Source organism: Carcharodon carcharias, chromosome 18 (assembly GCF_017639515.1).
Source record: "Carcharodon carcharias isolate sCarCar2 chromosome 18, sCarCar2.pri, whole genome shotgun sequence".
In the NCBI taxonomy this organism is placed as follows: Eukaryota; Metazoa; Chordata; class Chondrichthyes; order Lamniformes; family Lamnidae; genus Carcharodon; species Carcharodon carcharias.
Window position 1 is genome coordinate 73,775,923 of NC_054484.1, and position 17,475 is coordinate 73,793,397.

Genomic DNA, 17,475 nt, shown 5'->3' on the forward strand with positions numbered 1-17,475 from the left:
GGATTAAAGCTGACATAATTTTAGTCTATTCAATAAATAAACTTGGTGTTTCATTAGAGGTGCAAATAGAGCACAATATAAGTAGTAATATAATTTAGGGATCAATATGAAATGAATCAGCATGATTTTATAAAAGAGTAAGTCATATCTAACTAATATAAAAACAAAAAAACTGCGGATGCTGGAAATCCAAAACAAAAACAGAATTACCTGGAAAAACTCAGCAGGTCTGGCAGCATCGGCGGAGAAGAAAAGAGTTGACGTTTCGAACTGGACTCGAACTCAAGTTCTGTCGAAGGGTCATGAGGACTCGAAACGTCAACTCTTTTCTTCTCCGCCGATGCTGCCAGACCTGCTGAGTTTTTCCAGGTAATTCTGTTTTTGTTTTAGTCATATCTAACTAACCTAGTTGACTGTTTTTTTTGAAGAGGTCACTAACATGGTAGCTCAGGGAGTGTTTATGGACGTTATTTATATGGATCCAAAATTTATTTGACATGGTTCCAGTTAGCAAATATAAAAGTGCTTGGAATTGGAGACAACCTTTTAACATTGATAGGAAATTGGTTAAAAGTTAGGAGATGGTGATGGTGGATATATATTTTAATTGGCAGGATGTAACTCGTAGCATCCCCCAGGATCCTGTACTTCTCATTAAAAAATAATGACTTATCTGAATAGAGAGCTGTATATCCAAGTTTGCTGACAACATTAAATTAGGTGGCACAGTAAGGACTGTAGCGGGGAGCAGAGTGTTGTAGAGGGGCATTGACAGATTAAATAAGTGGGCAGAACAGGGGCAGATGGTGCTGTGTGTGTGGTGGAGGCAGGTTCAATAGAAGCATTCAAGAGGAATTGGATTATTATCTAAAAAGGAAGAATGTGCAGGTACGGGGAGAAGGCTGGGAAGTGACTCTAGGTGAATTGCTCCTTTAAAGAGCCAGTACAGACATGACAGGCAGAATGGCCTTCTCCTGTGCTTTAGCCATTCTATGATTCAATATGTTGAAGTTTAGGGCCATCTGATTTGGAGCTAAGATGGATAGATCAGAATATTTTCAAAATGGTGAGAAAATAGGAGCTGTGGAGGAGCAGAGAGATTTAGGGGTCCATATACAGAAATCAGTAAAAACTAGCAGACATGTACAAAAAGCAACTAAAAAGGGGAATGCAATATTAGCCTTATCTCAAGGGGTTGAAATACAAAGGAGTGGAAGATATGCTACAGTCCAAAGAGCTCTAATTAGACTGCATTGGAATATTGCATTCAGTTTGGGGAATCACACTCCAGGAATTGGCCTTGGAGTGGGTGTACACAGATACATCAGAATGATACTGGGGCAATAGGATTCAATTATGAGGATGGATTCCATAGTAGGCTTGAATTTCCTCAGGTATAAGAAATTAAAGGATAATCTAATTGAGATGATTAAAAGATATGATCAAGTAGATAGAAGTAAACTATTTCCTCAGGGGATTGTGCAGGATAAAGGGGTTAAAACTTAAAATTAGAGTTAGGTTGTTCATGGGTGATATCAGGAAATAGGGCAGTTGAAATCTGGAACACCCCAAAAAGCTAAAGAAGATAGATAAAAAGAAAATTTCTAAATTGAGATTGATACATTTTTCTTAGTTAGAAGTATTAATGGATATGGAACCAAGGCAGGTAAATGGAGTTAAGATACAGATCGGTCATCATCTAACCAAATGGCAGAACAGACACAAGCAGCTGAATGGTCTACTCCTGTTCCGTTGCTCTAGATTCAAAATTTCACAGTATTATTTGGGAAATAGCAGAATGCTTTGGGAGTCAGTTGAAATTGTGTATGTAGAAAGTTATCATTAAAGAGAAGGGTGCAAATTGGAACCCCAATGAGCTCTATTTTTACACTACCAGTCACACCTCTAGGTGGCACTGAAAGGAAATGTTCACCAAGTCCAATATGTCATGGCAATGCTGACATGGCAAAGTAGCTTGAGATTGAAAATATTTGAGAATAATGCTACACTTCCACAGTGGCTCTTTGGGTTTTTGCAGCAGTTGGAGATTCCAAGTAGACCCTGCTAGGAAGTTCAAAAATAATGGTCAAGCATGTGAAGCAAAAAGCAACTAAACATCTGTCCCCAACAGACCCAATGGAACTAAAAAGGTCATATGTTTACCTCTGCCATTGTAGGTGACAATGTTTTTGCCCCCGTTTGTTAGTCTATTTGTTTGTAAACAATGTGTCTCAAAAACTAATGGATGGGAATTTTGGCACACTGTTAGAGTATTACCCAAGGGAGAACTGATTAATTTTTGGTGAAGTTAAGGATCCAGATCCTGAAATTCTTTGAACGGTCCATTAACATTGGGATATAGGGCAAACTGACTTTTTTAAGAATGCTGTGGGTTGTTTTATTCAGAATATGGGGGATTTGTCACAGCTGTCAAAATGTGAGCAGAGTTTTCAGAGCAAGTTATTGGGTGTGGATTGGCCTGAAGCCTCTTCAGTCGAGCAGGAAGCTCTTTAAAAAAAATATTTTTCAGCTTTGCAATTACAGGGCATCATCCAGGCAGGAAAAATCCTCAAGGCAAAGCTGTATAATTGTCATAATGTTAACACAACGAGGCAGTGGTATATGCTCTACTGAGTGTCTTCTTGCTGAAAATTTAACCATATGAAGTTTTCAGTCCCCTCTGAACATTGGAGCCATTATATAAATGCAAGTTGTCATTCTTTCTTGATTATCTATGGAGTTAGGAAAAAATTTTCACTTTTCTCCTGAAATTTGTCATAGGTTTTTTCATCTGCCCCAGGAGTTTACATAACAATTATTAGTTGGAAAGGGTTAGGACTGCATTGTCAAGTTGCATTGGCCCCAATAGTCTTCTCTCTCTACTTTTCATATGTCTATTGAAACTGACGCAAATTGTCCCATTAGTACTCCTCAAAAGCAAAGCTTATAACCTCAAGCACTTTGGTAGTGTAGGTATTAATACTAACAAAAAATGCCAGATAATAAATGGCCTTTCAACTCAGCTCATTGAGAACTGGAATGAAACTAGTCTTTATTGATTTAAGTAATCGCTAAAAATACTAAATAACTTTTTTACTCAGGGCTTGTGCAGCATATTCCATGACACTCTCTTAACTTATTTAGAAAACAGCATGCCTCTGCAAGGCTATTTGCTAATGCTGCTGGGGGGAGGGGGTACATTTAGGAGACAGTGATGGTAGCATTATAAGGTTTAGGTTAGCTATGGAAAAAGGCAAGGAGCAATCCAGAGTAAAAATCATTAACTGGAGGGGGGCCAATTTCAAATGGGGTGAGAACAGATCAAGCCCAAGTGAATTGGAATCAAAGATTTGATGGCAAAATTGTAACGTGAAAATGGATTGCCTTTAAGAAGAAATGTCTTGGGTAGATTCAAGGTACATTCAAATTTGACAAGGAAAGTCAAGAGAACCCTGGATAACAAACAAGATAGAATGTACTTAAAAGGGCATGTATGACAGATGTCAAATTGACAACAGTTCAGAGGGGAGGGGAAGCGAAAAAAGAAATGAAGAAACAAAGAGATGGTTTGAGAAGAGACTGGCAGCCATTATAAAAGAGAATCCAAAAGTCTTCTCTAAGCATATAAATAGTAAAAAGGTTGTAAAAGAAGGGGTGGAGTTCATTAGGGACCAAAAAGGAGATTTATGCATGGAGGCAGAAGGCATGACAGGAGGTACTAATTCTTTACATCTGTCTTTACCAAGGAAGAAGATACTACCAAAGTCATAGTGAAACAGTAGGTAGTTGAGAACTTAGAAGAACTAACAAATGATTAAAAAGAAGTCTAGCTGTGCTTAAAGTTGATAAGTCACTAGGACCTGATAAGATGCACCCAAGGATACTGAAAGAAGTAAAGGCGGAAATTGCAGAGGCACTGGCCATAATCTTTCAATCCTCCTTAGATAAAAGGGTGATGCCAGAGAACTGGAGAATTGCAAAGGTTACACCCTTGTTCAAAAAAAGCATGCAATAATAAGCCCAGCAACTACAGACCTGTCAGTTTAACCTCAGTGGTGGGAAAGCTGTTAACAACGATAATCTGGGAAAAAAAATTGTCACTTGGACAAATGTGGATTAATTAAGGGAAGCCAGCATAGATTTGTTAGAGGCAAATTTTATTTACCTAACTTGCTTGAGTTTTTTGACGAAGAAATAGAGGGTTGGTGTGGATAATGAGGTTGATGTGATGTGCATGGACTTCTAAAAAAGCTTGATAAAGTACTGCCCAACAAGTTTGTCAGCAAAGTTAAAGCCCATGGAATAAATGGGACAGTGGCAGCATGGATATGAAGTTGGTTGAATGACAGGAAACAGAGAGTAGTGGTGAATTCAGTCATTCAGTCTGGAGGAATGTATATAGCGAGGTTTGCCAAGGACCACTGCTTTTCTTGATCTATAATGATGATCTAGAATTGAGTGTGCTGGGCATAATTTTAAAATTTGCAGATGACGCAAAACAAAGAAGTATTGTGAACTGTGAAGAGGACAGAGGCAGTCTTCAAGAGGACATGGAGGGGCTGGTGGAAATGGACACTTGGCAGATGAAATTTAATGCAGAGAAATGTGAAGTGATATATTTTGGTAGGAAGAACGAGGAAAGGCAATATAAAATAAAGAAAACAAGTCTAATGGAGGTCCAAGGGCAGAGGTATAAGTGCAAAATTGTTGTAGTCGATTTGGCAGGTTGACAAAATAGTTATTAACACATATGGGATCTTGAACTTTATAAAGAGAAGCACTGAGTACAAGGTTTAGGTGAACATCTATAAACTTGTTCGGCCTTAAATGGAGTATTGTGTCCAATTCTGGGCACCATGCTTTAGGAAAGATGTGAAGGCATTACAGAGGGTGTGGAAAAGATTTACAAGAATAGTTTCAGGAATGTGGAACCTGAGGATAGATTGGAGAAGTTAGGACTGTTCTCCTTAGAGAAAAGAAAGTTGAGAGGTGTTCAAAATCATGAGGGGTCTGGGAAGAGTAGATAGGGAGAAACGTTTCCCATTAATGGAAGGGTCAAGAACCAGAGGATGCCAATTTAAGGTGAATGGCAAAAGAACAAAAGGCGACACGAGGAAAATCTTCTTTACACGGCTAGTGGTTAGGATCTGCTTAAGAGTGTGGTGGAGGCATATTCAATCATGGCTTTCAAGAGGGTATTGGATTATCATCCAAAGAGAAAAAAATGGCAGGGATAGCAGGGAAGTGATATGAGCTCTCTTGCAGAGAGCTGACATGGACATGACGAGCCAAATGGCCTCCTTCTGTGCTGTTACGATTGTTTGATTCAATAAAATAATGCAAATTTGCAAGCAATGCTGTTGCAACCAAAATGGCAGTTCTAGCAGTCTGCTTTCAACACAGACAACCTTGACTCATACCAATGAAAACTATAAGGGAGGGCATTTTAAATTTTGCTCATTTATTCTCAATTAAAATTTATTTCTAAATTGTGTTAATTTTAATGATTCAAATTATTGCTTTAAATAAACAATTCACAAACAATTCAGTAGGATGATCACAACTGGCTTAAAAGTAGTTCATATCTTACCTATGTCCTGGTGCTGACCTAAACCTTGAAGATGGAACTAAAATAGGATCATCATCACTGTCATCAGTTTCCCGACTGGCGGATATTCTAGTAGATTCATCCTGATTGCTCAATCTCACTGGTTCCGATTGCAGTGTGGATTCAGTCATTCTATTGCAGTTCTCATTACGTTCTGAACTTTGGCAAGTTGTTTCTTCTTGTTGTTGCAAACTTCCCCCATCTGAACCTGCTGAGGCCGATTGGCAGCTAGGATCTATTAACTTGTCCTTGCTCTCTTTTTCTGTACTTTCTTCTCTGTTGGTTTCATCTACCTCCACATGTCTCACTTTGCAAGCTCGTTTACCTGACTGTTCAGATAATTCAGTTGCCGAAACATCTATAAGAAAACAAATACAGCAAAGTAACAAATTAAATGCAACTGATAAAATTCAAGTTCACAGGGTTTATTCATGAATAAATCAAATCTCAAGTTTAATGTGAACTTTTTTTGCATCAAAAGTATCAGATGAAGGCATCTATTTCTTCCGCTAATCCATGGGTTAATTACCAATCAAAATTGCAGAGAGCACTTTTAATTAACAGGATCAGTAGCTGTTCAGAATACTTGTGCATTTGCCACTTTTGGACACAGACTAGAAGATGAAAGAAGTTAAACAATGTAATAGGTATAACATGAGGTAGAACAATTTGAAGAACACACCATTGCCACATTCTCCACTGGATTATTGGCATTTGAACACACTGGGAAAGAAATTGGCCTGTCTTTAGGACACCACTAGTACCCTTTGAACTCCAAAATGGCTTCCATTGTGTGTGCGTGTGTGCTTACCATTTTGGAGCTCAATGGTCCAACCAATACCTTCTTACGCTTTCACAGCTGAATGCAGATTTTGCAATAAGAAGGGCCTCCACACCAGCACTAACTAAAGGGACCATTGACTACTTACAGGTTAGTTGCTGGCTAATTCCTTCCAACTGTTGCTATGATTCATAAAGTGATGGTTTGCACAATTGTTTCAGGTTGCAAAAGTCTGCAGGGAGTGTGTGGCAGGTGCTGAGGAATTTTTGCTGACTTCAAGTCTTCTGCATAAACTATTTGATCCCAGACATGACTGCACTAATGGGCATTCTCCTTGGAAATCAGCATGACTTGGAGAATGAACAGAGCAGGACAGGCTGTTGGAAGAGGGAAGAGGAGGATGTGAAGAAGGGCTCTCAGCATAAGACCATCTCTATCCAGGGTGTTCAAAGAACAATTCTCCTATCTGTACCTCAGCAAAGAACCATGTGTATGATGGCTGCGCTTCAGTAAGGACATCCACACTGAAATCTGCCACCTGCTGCAGCCAAAACTGCAACCTTAGAGTAAACTTATAGCTAGTGGCCATATAAGTAACCCTAGTGATGAACTTTTATGCATCTGCCTCCTTCCAGGCTAGAGGTAGAGATATGTGCAATGTTTCACAGTTTGCCATCCACTATTGCATTGGGGGGCGGGTGTGGGGGGGGGGCGGTTGTTGGTGGGCACTGAGGTTCTCTATTCAAAAAGGGTTAACTACATTACATTCTCTCCTGTGGATGAGTGCTAAGACTTCAGCTTCCACATGGTGCAGGATGTCATTTGCTGTATATGTGGATTATGTGGGTGCCACAAGCCAACTACTCTGCCTTATACTGGAACCAAAAGGGTCTCCACTCCCTCAATATCCAACTGGTGTGCAACCATAGCCAGTGAACTATGCAGGTCAATGTCAGCAGTCATGATGTCTTCATTCTGCGGCAGCCCACTGCGTTAGCTGCATTGGATCCACCACAGCAAAGCAATGAGTGGCTGCTGGATGACATGGCTGATGGTCAGGTGTACAATCCACGCACACACATGCAGCATGCATACATTGGAAGTCACAAGTCAAGAAATGTGATAAAGCAGAACATTGAAACAACAATAAAACAACACCCCTGCTGCCTAGAGCACTCTAGAAGAACCCTGTAGTACTCAACAGAGCAGACATCAAGATTCTTGGTGGTCTGCTGCACAACTCACTACTATGAAGCGACAGCCCTTGGTACCAGCTATATGGTGAGGAGCATGGAGGAGGAAGAGGAGGCAACCTAAACATCCCCTTTCTGGCCAGACTATGAAGAACTTATCCTCGTGACATACAAATAACCATTAACCCCAATTCCCCATTCATCACATTCTACCTGCCCTCTTTTGTAACCATCACAGCGAACACTTGGCTACAATACAAAAATGAAAGCTACCACAAAATTACCATTCCAAGTGAACTTTATAAGTCAAATCATGCCATACTGCATTCAAAAATCAACTAGTTACCTTTGTGAATTTCCTTTGTGTCTGCCCCAGTGCTGCTATGCAACACTACCCCTGTGACTAAATCTTACTGGTGGAAGGCTGCTTTCATTTCAGTGAAGGAGACTGCTGACGACCTTGGAGGACGACCTCAAGCAGCTCTGGGCCTGGAAGACCCGGCTGCAGTTTGCATCATCTTGGCATGCGAGGCAGCAGTCTGGGTTGACTGGTGGACAGGCAGCAGGGTACTGGTGGAGTGAAAAGCGAGGCAGGACAAATGCTGCCTTCCTGATAGAGGACATCAGGTTTATGCTCCATGAAACTACTGCCTCTCCCCCAGGGTGCCTCAGCAATCCCAGTAATCTCTTGAAGGGCAGATTGCTGGATTGCTATGACACCTTGCAAGTCCCTTTGCACACTATAATCCACAACCATGATGTCAGGAGTCTGAGCTTATATGTTAGCACTGCTTGTATTGCAATGGAAGCTGCGACATTGGCCATCATGTTTAGATTAACTGTGAGAATGGAATTGGTCCCACTTCCACGCTGGAAAGGACAGGCTCCAAGTTTTGTGCAAAGCACTGTGTCACATTGCTGTTGGATTCCTCCACGCTCCCTGATGTTGACCACAGGCTTTCTGGCAGGTTTCCCAATGCATTTCACTACACATACCCATCAAGGTCCTTATCTGAGTGCTCTGCAGTGGAACCCCTGAACAGCAGGGTCTCCAGCAAGTGGTACCTACACCATCCTTGCATCCTGCCTTGTCTGCAACCCACTTCCACATCCACTGTCTCAACACATGCAGATCGTGTGATCTATCCTTTAAGATACATTGTGTCAGTATCTGAGCTGGTGTCTGCAGTGTGAAATCAAGTGATGGTGTTATGTCTTCATTAACACTCTCTTCCTCTCTTCTTGATCCTTCACTGCATGACTTATGCTTCTTGGTTATAGAGAAGGAAAAAGACACATGGATAAGGTTGTGGTGCAGTGATGGGGGAGGGGGTGGGTGCATGCTTACACCATCTTCAGCTGGTAAATCAGAAAAGAGGGTGGGTAAGGGGGAAATGGGATGTGAGAAAGACAATAGTTCGAGGCTACTGTCACCTTCTATGGTTTCATCCTTGCCAGTGGCCCTGGCCTCAACAAATGGGTAGTTTAGTAACTGCCAGATCCATATCCCCAAGAGGATTATGATGTGCAGGAGTGCCTGTCTCTTGCCGGTTTGCTTCTGCTGCCACTGGTTGTGTGCAGTTTAGTTCTGAAAGGGAGAGGGAAGTTTATCAGCGAGTGTTGTGTAATCTTTTTGGCAAATGTTGCTGTCATGGTTTAATAGCTGGCAGTGTGTGCATGCTGTGAAATGTGGGTGTCAGGTGTAGGTGTGAGGTTTGCAGCAGTGTTCAGTGTGTGAAGGTGAGTTGAGGCATATAAATATTAGGTATGAGGCCTGATTGAGAGATTGCTGGTAGGTGGGTGATGGTGATTTGAGCTGTGCCTATCGCTACTGGTGCAATTGACAGGATATGGCATTTGATGATGCGTTCACTGACCTTGATTGCTCATGTGTGGTTACTGAACTTCTTGTGGCAACACACTTGGGTACTCGGGGCTCAACGGCCAACACTGACCTCCACAGCCGTCTGCTCCTACTGCCTTTTGACCAAATGTCTGAAGGGCCATCTTGCACCCCTGTGGGCACAGGACATCTCTCCACTTTCCAACTCATCCAACAAGACCTCCAGTGAGGTATCCAAAAACCCTGAAACCCCGGTCTCTGGTGTTGCGCAATTAATCAGTCTTTCCCAATTAGATTCTCTTCAGCCAGGACTCACAGCACCAGCCCCAGTCCCCGCCACAATTCACCTTCTTCTTTAAGAAGTGCAAGCTAGCATTAAGAAGTGTAGGCTAGCCACTCATCATGTTAGCCCCCTGCTGATGTGTCCAGCCCAGGCTAACCACACCATCCATTGGCTAGGTCCAGAAATCATGGAAATGAGCAAGCAGCACAAAGTTGGCATGCCATCTGCATTGCAATGAACAGGCACAGATAAACAGCACATTGCAATCCCATGCCCATTTTTGGGGGCCATCCAATATAGCCTCCATTATCTAAGAACCGAATGGCCCCCACCAACCCTACTAAATTGCTCTATTCATTCAAATATAATGTTTCACTGTGGTTCCCGCCACATTCGGCAGTTAGTTGCTCTCTATCTACCATTATAAACATGGAAGGCTAAAGTAATAGGTCCTGGTGTTCCAAAAGAGAAATTAAATAAAAAATGACTGGGGGAGTGAACAATGATTAAATCTACTCTAAAGTGATGGATGCAAATTTATTTTCTCTAATATCTGCTAAGGTTCCGAAGTGCAGATAATTAAATTTGCCTTAACATGGCTCCAAACGGGCATTAAGCATACAATACCGACTATAAACTAGAGCTTGGGAATCTCCCTCAGAGCCACAAGTTGGTTACTGCAGAGACAGATTGTGGCACACTGTAAAGGGAACTTTACCTTCCAAAAGCTAGAAGTAGTATTCATTTCCTGCAACATGCACAATTGTAAAGAAATTCAATTTTCAGCACTAAGAATTCTCAATTTAAGGTGCAAAATTCATATAACCAACAGTAAGTCATCAAAATCTAAAGTAGTCTTAACTTAGTAAAAGTTAAATATTTGCAAAAGCCTGAAATTTGCTAAGTTGTACAAGTTATTTTTCTAATTCATAAATCTGTCATTGCAAATTTCATTGAATTTTCAGAAAGACAACCTGCTATTCAGTTTGTCAAAAAAGTCAATTTTCCAACTACTTAGAAACATAGAAACTAGGACCAGGAATAGGCCATTCGGCCCTTCGAGCCTGCTCTGCCATTCATCATGATCATGGCTGATGATCCAACTCAATAGCCTGCTCCAGCTTTTTCTCCATACTCTTTGATCCCTTTCGCCCCAAGAGCTATATCTAACTCCTTCTTGAAAACATACAATGTTTTGGTCTCAACTATTTTCTGTGGTAACGAATTCCACAGGCTCACTGCTCTCTGGATGAAGAAATTTCTCCTCATCTCAGTCCTAAATGGTCTACCCCATATCCTCAGACTGTGACCCCTGGTTCTGGATTCCCCCACCATTGGGAACATCCTTCCGGCATCTACCCTGTCTAGTCCTTAGAATTTTATAGGTTTCTATGAGAGTGCCCTCATTCTTCTGAACTCCAGCAAATATAATCCTAACCGACTCAATCTCTCCTCATATGTCAGTCCTGCCATCCCAGGAATCAGTCTGGTAAACCTTCGCTGCACTCCAACTATAGCAAGAACATCCTTCCTTAGATAAGGAGACCAAAATTGCACAAAATGTCCTTGGTGTACAAGGACATCCAGGTCTTGATGCACATTCCCTTCTCTCAATTTATAGTCATTCAGATTACAATCTGCCTTCCTGTTTTTGCTACCAAAATGGATAACCTCACATTTATCCACATTATACTGCATCAGCCATGCATTTGCCAACTCACTCAGCTTGTCAAAATCACACTGAAGCGTCTCTGCATCTTCCTCACAGCTCACCCTCCCATCCAGTTTTGTGTCATCTGCAAATTTGGAGATATTACATTTAATTCCCTCATCTAAATCATTAATATATATTGTGAACAACTGGGGTCCCAACACCGATCCTGCGGTACCCAACTCGTCACTGCCCACCATTCGGAAAAAGACCCATTTATTCCTACTCTTTGTTTCCTATCTGCCAAATAGTTTTCTATCCATTTCAATACACTACCCCCAAACCCATGCGCTTTCATTTTACACGCCAATCTCTTATGTGGGACTTTGTTGAAAGCCTTCTGAAAGTCCAAGTAAACCACATCCACTGGCTCCCCCTTATCAACTCTACTAGTTACATGCTTGAAAAATTCCAGTAGATTTGTCAAATATGATTTCCCTTTCATAAATCCATGCTGACTCTGTCCGATTCTGCCACTCTTTTCCACGTGGAAGCACCAAATGTAGTTTGTATCTTCATCAGCATAATAAACATAACCTTTGGGTTTTGAAACTATGTCAATGAGCTATTCCTTTAAGTAGTGAAACAACTATTCCCCATGACTACTATATTTTCTAATATTATTACAGCACAAATAGATTGATAGAATAAATTTCAGTATATGATGCGAATTAATATATTTATGTTGGTGATCACTCTTATTTATGTTTGATGTGGGTACACAACTTATAAATTTACTTGTTTGTGAAATATTAATTATATTTCGTTCTAGATAATTTATATGAAATTTCACATGTTGGCTGTAGACAATTTTACACGTTGAAATATTTAAATTAAATGCACGATTATAGATGTTAAGTTACTTCTTCAAAAAAATTTGCCAATATGTTTAATAGGCAATGTGGTGTAATGTGTACCAAAATAAGATATACAAATTTTCGATATCATAAATAAAAAGAAAAATGGCAAATGCTGGAAACCAGAAATAAAGACAAAACTACCAGAAATGCATGGCAGTTTCGTCAATATGTCCAACATTTTGGATGTAGAACTGTTCTGAGGGAAGGTCTTAATCTGGAAATGTTAAGGAGAGGTTTGATGATGGTAGCGCTGGGAGTCCTGCCAGAAGTGAATTAGACTTAGTAAACAACAAAGCATGGCACAACACAGGAGGGAATAGGTTGAATTTCTGATGCTGCACTGCGGTGGAGGAGGCGGAAAGGATGTATGTCCTGTATCCACAGGGGGCCAAGAGTTCCTCTAGACATACTGTCAAACGGCAGTGGGAGCATTTAGCTGTTGGGGCTGGGGCTCAATACCTGTAGTCTAGCACTAAGTGGATGCAGTGGCACCAGAGTGCAATGACCTAAAGTGAGTGTTCAAAATCTATGAGTGCAACTTCAAATGCTGTATTTTGTTTTTTACAAATTATATTATCAACTGCACCACTGGCTTCAGTGGTTTCAGAGGAACACCAAGGTGACAATGATGATGAAAATACACCGTGACTTGATTTCACAATCTCAGCCTCTAGCTCAGTACTGACAATTCACGAATCTTGGAATATAGCACAGGCACAGGATCTGACTGTGGCAAGTCAACAGGCACGGATGCGTTGAAGCCAGGGCAGGGGACAAGGATAGCACAGATGTCACCAGAAGATGAAACTGCATGAGTTCTGCTGTGAAGGGCTCAGATGTGGACCTCAAATGGGGCAGGCTACAGAAGGTGGCAAATGGTTATACACAACATGCTGTTTGGTGCATTAGGAACTTGCCAGAAAGTTTGTGTTCAATTGCATAGAACAAGAGGAGTCCAGCACCAATGTGGCATTGCTTCAAGCCATCCTTTCCAGCATGAGTATACTTGTGGAACCGACCATGATTCAGCATCTGATGGCTTATGTCTCAACTTCCATTGCAGCACAAGCAATATCCACACAACGTCTTACTGCTGCAGTTGAAGGAAGCTCATACTGCTGTCATGCAACCTTAGCATACCCTATGAAAGCTCAGCCTGCTGGCATCATGGCTCTAAATAACAGTGTGCAAAGAGGCACCCAGGGTACCATAGCACTTCTGGAAACTGTTCCCGAACAAATCTGGTTGCAAAAAGACCCTCTGCAGATATAGATCCCGTGTAGAGACCCCTTCTTGAACTCATCCTCGCTCTTCTAGCAGCTGGCCTGCCCTGCATGGTCTCTGCTCTTTCTGTCAGTTATGCTCAATGTCAAGAGGAAGCCCAACTAGACCACCCATGTCTGGGAACAACTGTGCAGTAAAGAAGCCTTAAAGTCATTTACAGGTCTTTCAGTCCGTGTAGACTTCTACAACTTGAAACAAATTTGGAAAGCACCAAACACTGTAGAATTGTACCAACAGCAAGAAAATAATCAACCCAAGAACTAACCATTAAATAGCGCTGGTGGTGGGTTAGTCCTTTACAAATATGTGTGTTCAGCCACACAAGGTTAACAGAAGACACTGGCTGGAGTGTGGAGCTCCAAATGGCAGCAATTCAGATTGACGTCATCATCTTCCTGCTCTGAATACCTCCAGTGGATGTCAGTTGAGCATGTACGAATGCCTTCACCAATCAGGTATCTGATGCAATTCAGGGCGGAAGTGTGGATGCGCAGCCAATTACATCATCAATGCCCAAACTACAGGTGCTACATAGCCCAATTTTGCACCCTGAGATTTTATGGTGCCCATTTACAAACACAGATTCTGACTGACTTGTTATGTATAACCCGTTATTTTCCAATTACATACCTTAATCATGAATTAGCATTAAGCTCGAAGAGTAAACTGAAAAAGGATTTTTGTTTTCCTTATCTAAAGATATATTTTATCTAATTAGAATTCAGTTTTCCTCTTTTTCATATATTCCAAACATCTAAATAGATAATCCAGGAGCAGCAAATCTTACTTGAATTAATTATTTCTTCTGAAGGCTCCCCAGGGCTTTGTATTTGCTGTGATTCTTCCCGATTACTTTGCTTGCTTTGAATTCCAGTCCCCCTTGAAGTTGAAGCCGAACTGTTCCTAGCATTTTAATAAAAGGAGCTGTCAAAACAGACCAACAAACTAATATTCAGACTACTGTAAGGAGAATTCCAACACTCACTGGGATAATTATTCTGCAGTTTTACATTTTGCTGTATTTTGTTTCTTACAAATTTTACTGTTTGTGAATCAACAGCAGTAGAAAGTGACAAAACGTTAGTCATATGCTAACAAAAAATATCAATGCATAATAAACTTCCAGACCCTCAAAATACTAAAGCTGATATCCCAAAAGTTCTGGCTGCTACTATAAGAAAACAATCAAAATCCCAAAATTAAGTAGGTAGACATTCACTCCTCTGAAATAAATGTCTGCCTCAGCAATTGAACAATTTAAGAACAGACAAATCTGAAACACTTGCCGACAAGTTATGCAATTAACAAGGTGCAAAATCTATTTTCACTTAGGCATATTTGAAAAACAAAAGTAGATTTTCAGTTGGGAGTAATTTTTTAAAATACATAAATTTATTATTTTTATATAAGAACAATGTTTACAGTAGCATTTTAGGAAGACACAGCAACTACAAGATGAACATATAAACAAACATTTAAAACACTAAACCATGTTTGGACATAAAACAAGTAAAAGAAGAAAAGTAAACAAGGTGATAGGTGTAAACATAAAAACTGAAGATCAGCAAACTGCTAACAAGACTGCTGATGAATGATACATGCTATACTTACCACTCATCAGTAAAGTCCAGCTTGATAGTGCTAGTAGTGGTTCCCTCTGTACTATAATGCAAACTAAGAACTGGTTCAGCACCCACCGTTCTAAGGCTGGAACTATCAGCACCACTACCTGCAAAAATTAAAATCTCACATAAGAATATTTTACACAGGACTGACAAAGAAATTCTAATTTGTCACAGTATAACCAAAAAAACCTGAGAAGCCCTTTTTTTATATCTCAGCTATAGATCAGGTTTATAAATTTCAGAAAAACCCACCAGATCTATGATTAAATTAATGAATGAATTTAACAATTTGAACATTGAGAATCAAAAATCTTTTTGCAAAAATATTTGAGGAATTAAACCAGGAAACAGAAGTCAAGAACTGTTGAAAACTCCTGCTTAGAAGTATTTACCAGGAAAAAAAGCGACTCTGTAAAGTTACAAATATTTAAATACTCACTGAAATTTAATTGCTGGTTGAATAAAAAATCCATTTGCGAACCCAGGCTTCAATTTGCCAGGTTTCTCAATAGTATTTTCTTGTACACAAGTTAAAATGTGAAAGCTTTTTGACTTGCACTCATTAGGACACTTTGCAAGAATAACAAGATAAGGGGAAAACAACGATTTATAATGTATGAGAAGAGTGCGCTGACTGGTTGGCAAGTAGGGTCTGATTGGTAGAGGTGTTGCCATGGAGAATGCACCAATTAATGGTGACTTAAACAGTTAACTGCCAAGCATGGTTTGAAATTTAAACCAAGCAGCTTGACCATGATTGGCAAGACCCTGAGGAATGAATCAGCAAATGGCTGAGACTTATTTTGTTTTAACTGAAACAGGCACAATGAATGTACATGTTCTTTCTGTCCGCAAAGAATGGGGCCATGTGTATTAGTATATGTAGCTTTCACTACATGCAAATACACCACACTACAAGCCCAACTGACAATCTTGAACTGGTTGTCAGTGTAATTCTTAGCACACTGAGGATTATTTAACAAATGTTGTCCAATCGTGGAATCACATCTAATGTTGGACACTGTGTTTTGAGTTTTGCAAGAATGAGCTGGTTGGGTACAGTCTGTACTGCATCTTGCCCATTGCGAACAGCTGCTGGGCATGCTGTTTGATACCATCTGCCAGTCTTTGGGACATACAGCCTATATACCTAACATCACACTGGTACTGAAATGCATATACCATATTATTCATTTGTGTGATATACAGCATGAAATGATCTGAATAGGGTAGCCATTATCCCACAGGATGCCTTTAATACGCTCTATTTCTGCATCATGCTTGCATGGTAAGCAAATGGCTCGGGCCCTATTTACGAGGTTACCGATAAGACCAATCTTATAGTGTGGGGAACTGTAAGAATCCCAATGCATATATTGATGTTCGCTCGCCAACCAATCAGCACTCTCTTCTCATACAGTATAAATTGTTGTTTTCCCCCTTACATTGGTGTTCTTGCAAAGTGTCCTGATGAGTGCAAGACAAAAACTCCAATATGTCTCTTTTTTCAGCAATACTCAAGTTCTGTACTGCTAAACTACTAAAAATGTGAAACTAAAATTAGTGAAGCACTCAAATACAGAAACATATTTGGTGTATCTGCTGTGCTAATGCAAATAACGTCATGTGAGTTTAAATATTCGCTGAAATATTTGTTGCTTAAACAAAGTTCACTGAAACATTGCACAAGTGTTTCTATGCGATTTATAAAGGAACCAAAGATTATAATTGCTGGTGTCAATGTTATGATACTGGTAGAAATACCAGAATAACCTGGTCAAGTGTCCGAATATAAAATTAAATTTCAATGTTTGGTGAACCCTTACCAAGGTAAAGCAGGCTTTTTTGATCACTTGCTGTTGCTAGGAAGCAACAAACTGGCAGCCCTTTCACACAGTTAGAAAATAACTGAACTGCTTTAATTTAAATATGAAAGCTTTAAAGAAATAAGAATTCATTCAAACATGGTCAGACTCCTGGCACTGATGAGTGTTATATACCAAGTCTGCATTTGCTCTGGAAACTAAATTCTCCTTACATAATGGATATAGATATTATTCCCAAAAAAGCCTTTTCCCTGTAGTCAGCAACATAGAATCATGGAATGATGGGAGGCCACCATTTGGCCCATTGTGCCTGGGCATTTCAGATCATAACAAATCACCCCATCTAAAAAAATCTCCTCTGGTTCTTTTGCCAATTACTTTAAAATATCTCTTGTAGAGATTCAAAGGAAGAGGTGAACGGAAGGCAAGAAGAGGAGATTGAAACATTGGTTGCATATTAT

At 40.2% G+C, this 17,475-nt stretch overlaps 1 protein-coding gene across 6 annotated transcripts in view; it reads right to left on the minus strand.

Moving 5' to 3' along the window:
- Positions 1-17,475, minus strand: part of dcaf6 (ddb1 and cul4 associated factor 6) — a 178,344-nt gene that overhangs the window by 56,536 nt on the left and 104,333 nt on the right. For all 6 annotated transcript variants that reach the window (XR_005945770.1, XM_041210642.1, XM_041210641.1 and 3 more), the window contains 3 exons: positions 15,175-15,292; positions 14,351-14,466; positions 5,591-5,966 (listed from right to left, as the gene is read on the minus strand). Coding sequence is in view for 5 of the 6 variants with exons in the window: in XM_041210642.1 (XP_041066576.1) it covers positions 5,591-5,966; positions 14,351-14,466; positions 15,175-15,292 (610 nt within the window). In the remaining variant the exon portion in view is untranslated. The remainder of the gene's footprint in view (positions 1-5,590; positions 5,967-14,350; positions 14,467-15,174; positions 15,293-17,475) is intronic.